The following is a 2,658-nucleotide window of genomic DNA, read 5'->3' as shown; positions in this document are numbered from 1 at the left end:
AAGAGCGGTGAGAAGCTACAATTCAGAAGTAATGCAAAGTATAACCCCTTGTGACTTCTGTGAAAGTGATTGCAGTCTTTGCCACCGAGATGGTTCTCCAGCCTTGCTTCAGCACTCTTCGTTGTCCTTGTTCTGTGTGCTGTCTGTTCTTCATGTAAACTTGCTGTGCAGTTGGGTGCCATAAAAGGAACCAGATTCTTTCACATCTGACGTTTCCATAAATTATCCAAAGAAAATTTTATGTTCAGATACCAGCCTGTCTTTAGTGATTACAGTGACCAAACTCCTGCTGCGTTCAGGGAGAGATGGGCTGGCCCACATGGTAAATTTCTGGCTGTGCCAGAAAAAGTCTTTAAGTGTCTGCTGGAAAAACTTTCCCAGTGTTAGTTTCATACTGAAGATATTTTCTGAAGAAGCACAGAGTTGCCGAGAGGGCACTCTGAGGAGGTACAAACCTAGCTTCCTGTTTCTCTCTCCCTTTTTACCCCAGCTTTCAATTGTGCTTGTTTTTTGGGGGTGTATGTTAGTTTATCATGGTTTTCCAACACATTGTCAACTTCTTTGCTGGGGTGCTGGGAGCTTGATACCAGACCTTACTTTGTTCTGTGACACTTAAGATTAATATTGAATTTCTTTGTATGCTGTCATGGGGAATAATATGAAAAATAAAAGGAGCTGGCTTCAGAGCAGATCCAAGAGCCAAAAATGCTGCATTCACAAATTGCTGAATGCTCCAGAAAACTGTCAGTCTTTTTTTATCATTACAGAGATGCTAGGTGGATTTTTTTTTTTTGGCAATTCATAAGCTAATCATGTCTGAAAAAAGGGCCGCGGGATGTTCTCATGCATTTCACTCTGAAAGGATTTTATTGTAAATGTATCAAAGATGGAGTGTATGTTTGAGACTTCCCTTTCCAGGGTTATTCAGAAACAAATCTAGTTTCTCTTTTCCTGTGAGAATGATGGTGTCTGCTGATATATTTATGACCAGCAGGATGAAGGTTGCTTTGAGCCTTTTCTGGTTTTTGGAAATGTCACTTGGAGGAATTATTTATGTCTTGCATTTGCGGTGTCATCTTGTCAATGATTTAGGTAGCATAATCCTAAACAACTGTTTACTGCTCTGTGTGCCATGTCAGCTGGTTGTCCCTGAATGACATCTGTGCATGCAACTCCTGTTGGTTGGCTGGAGAGGCTTTTAGGAGGTGTGGGCTGCACATGTGCGTGTACAGTGCAGCAAAACAATTTACATGCTTTGCTTAACTTTATGGGCATCCTTGTATGCTTAAGAGCTTTGCCGAAGAGAGATGGAGGAGGTGGTCAGTGAAAAGCAACAGGTGCTTTTGCAGCCAAACCCGCTCTTTGCGCATGGGGAGAATTACAGGTCTCTGTGAATGCTGAAAAGTGTGAGCCTGGGAGCTCGTCCCTCCTGAGTGTGAATGTCTTCCTTATCTGGCAGCTGATTTACCCTTCTTGAACACTGCCTTTGATATCTAATGCTTACTTCTTTTTTGATAAGGAAGCCAAGTTTATAACATTCATAGTTACTAAAATGAAGTTAATAGCTGTCATTAAAACTAACAGAGGTAGAAATATTAAGGCTATTGATTACCTTTCATACCTTTTTGAGAAAAAGTGTGTACATGTGCACATGTAATAATATGTCAGTCACTTGAGCAATTTATAATTTTTAGTCAAAATTTGCTACCACTTAAAATGTATGTGTTATGCTCATCTATAGTTTCATTCACATAACAAATTAGTGGATGGCAGCATGGGAAGGGGCCTGAAGATCCTGAACAGAGTGCCTTCTAATACTGAGATATAGGTTTTTAACTGCAAAACTAGTTTAGGTGGGGTTATTTGTTTTACTTTATCTGCATTTAGAATTTACAAAGTTTTCTACGAACTTAGGGTTCCGTTATATCTCTGAGGCAGAGCTCTAGGCCTGGTTCTTTGTAGTCAGTTCATGCTTTTCACTTGTCTTTGGTGCACCTTGGATCTAGTCCCTTGAACAATCGATTAGTGCCTTAACATGAACGCCTGTGCTCCTCTGACCCACGTAAAGTAATACCGTATTTATTGAAATCTGAAGCACTACTTGATTAATAGGATGCAGAATCTGACCCTCTATAAGTCAAGAGCTAGTTACACAGGTCCAAAGCTGATAGAAACCAGGACACAAACTGAAACGCACCTTTCTGTCTCAAATCCTTTACCCCATATATGGGAGCATAGATCGAATTGTGACAAGTCTAAGATCTGGAAAACATTCACACTCTAAACTGGAATGTTTTGTTGTGAGTTTGATTTCTTAGTGACCTATAAAAGCACGTCTTTTGCCTTTGGGCACAGCAGCCTTGACATGTCCTTTGCCTCCATTTAGTATCATTTCAAGAACCCAAAGCTCACATACGTTCAGTTTTTACTATATATAAAGCTTCTAAGAGGGACATTGATACCTGATTAATCTCAGGATAAGGAGGCTTATTTTCTAGGCAAGATGTACTGGAGATAAACTACTCCTTTGTAGTAGATAGTAGGAATAAATTAGTTCTATTTTTGCAAGCAGTCCCAGGTTTCTGAATATCCTCCAGAAAAATGGATTTAAACTCTTCAGCCTAATTTCAGACAGTGCAGCTTTTATTAGCATTCTCT

At 39.9% G+C, this 2,658-nt stretch overlaps 1 protein-coding gene across 1 annotated transcript in view; it reads left to right on the top strand.

Moving 5' to 3' along the window:
* CD109 (CD109 molecule) overlaps positions 1 to 184 on the top strand; it is a gene marked incomplete at its 5' end in the record, with an annotated part of 76,713 nt that extends 76,529 nt beyond the window's left edge. The window contains one exon of the mRNA XM_010138796.1: positions 4 to 184. Coding sequence (XP_010137098.1) covers positions 4 to 184 — 181 coding nt within the window. The remainder of the gene's footprint in view (positions 1 to 3) is intronic.
* Positions 185 to 2,658: the final 2,474 nt, after the last annotated feature.

This window comes from Buceros rhinoceros, unplaced genomic scaffold (genome assembly GCF_000710305.1).
Source record: "Buceros rhinoceros silvestris isolate BGI_N320 unplaced genomic scaffold, ASM71030v1 scaffold3966, whole genome shotgun sequence".
Taxonomy (NCBI): Eukaryota; Metazoa; Chordata; class Aves; order Bucerotiformes; family Bucerotidae; genus Buceros; species Buceros rhinoceros.
Note: the sequence above shows the minus strand (reverse complement) of the source record. Positions and strands in the feature narration are given on the sequence as shown.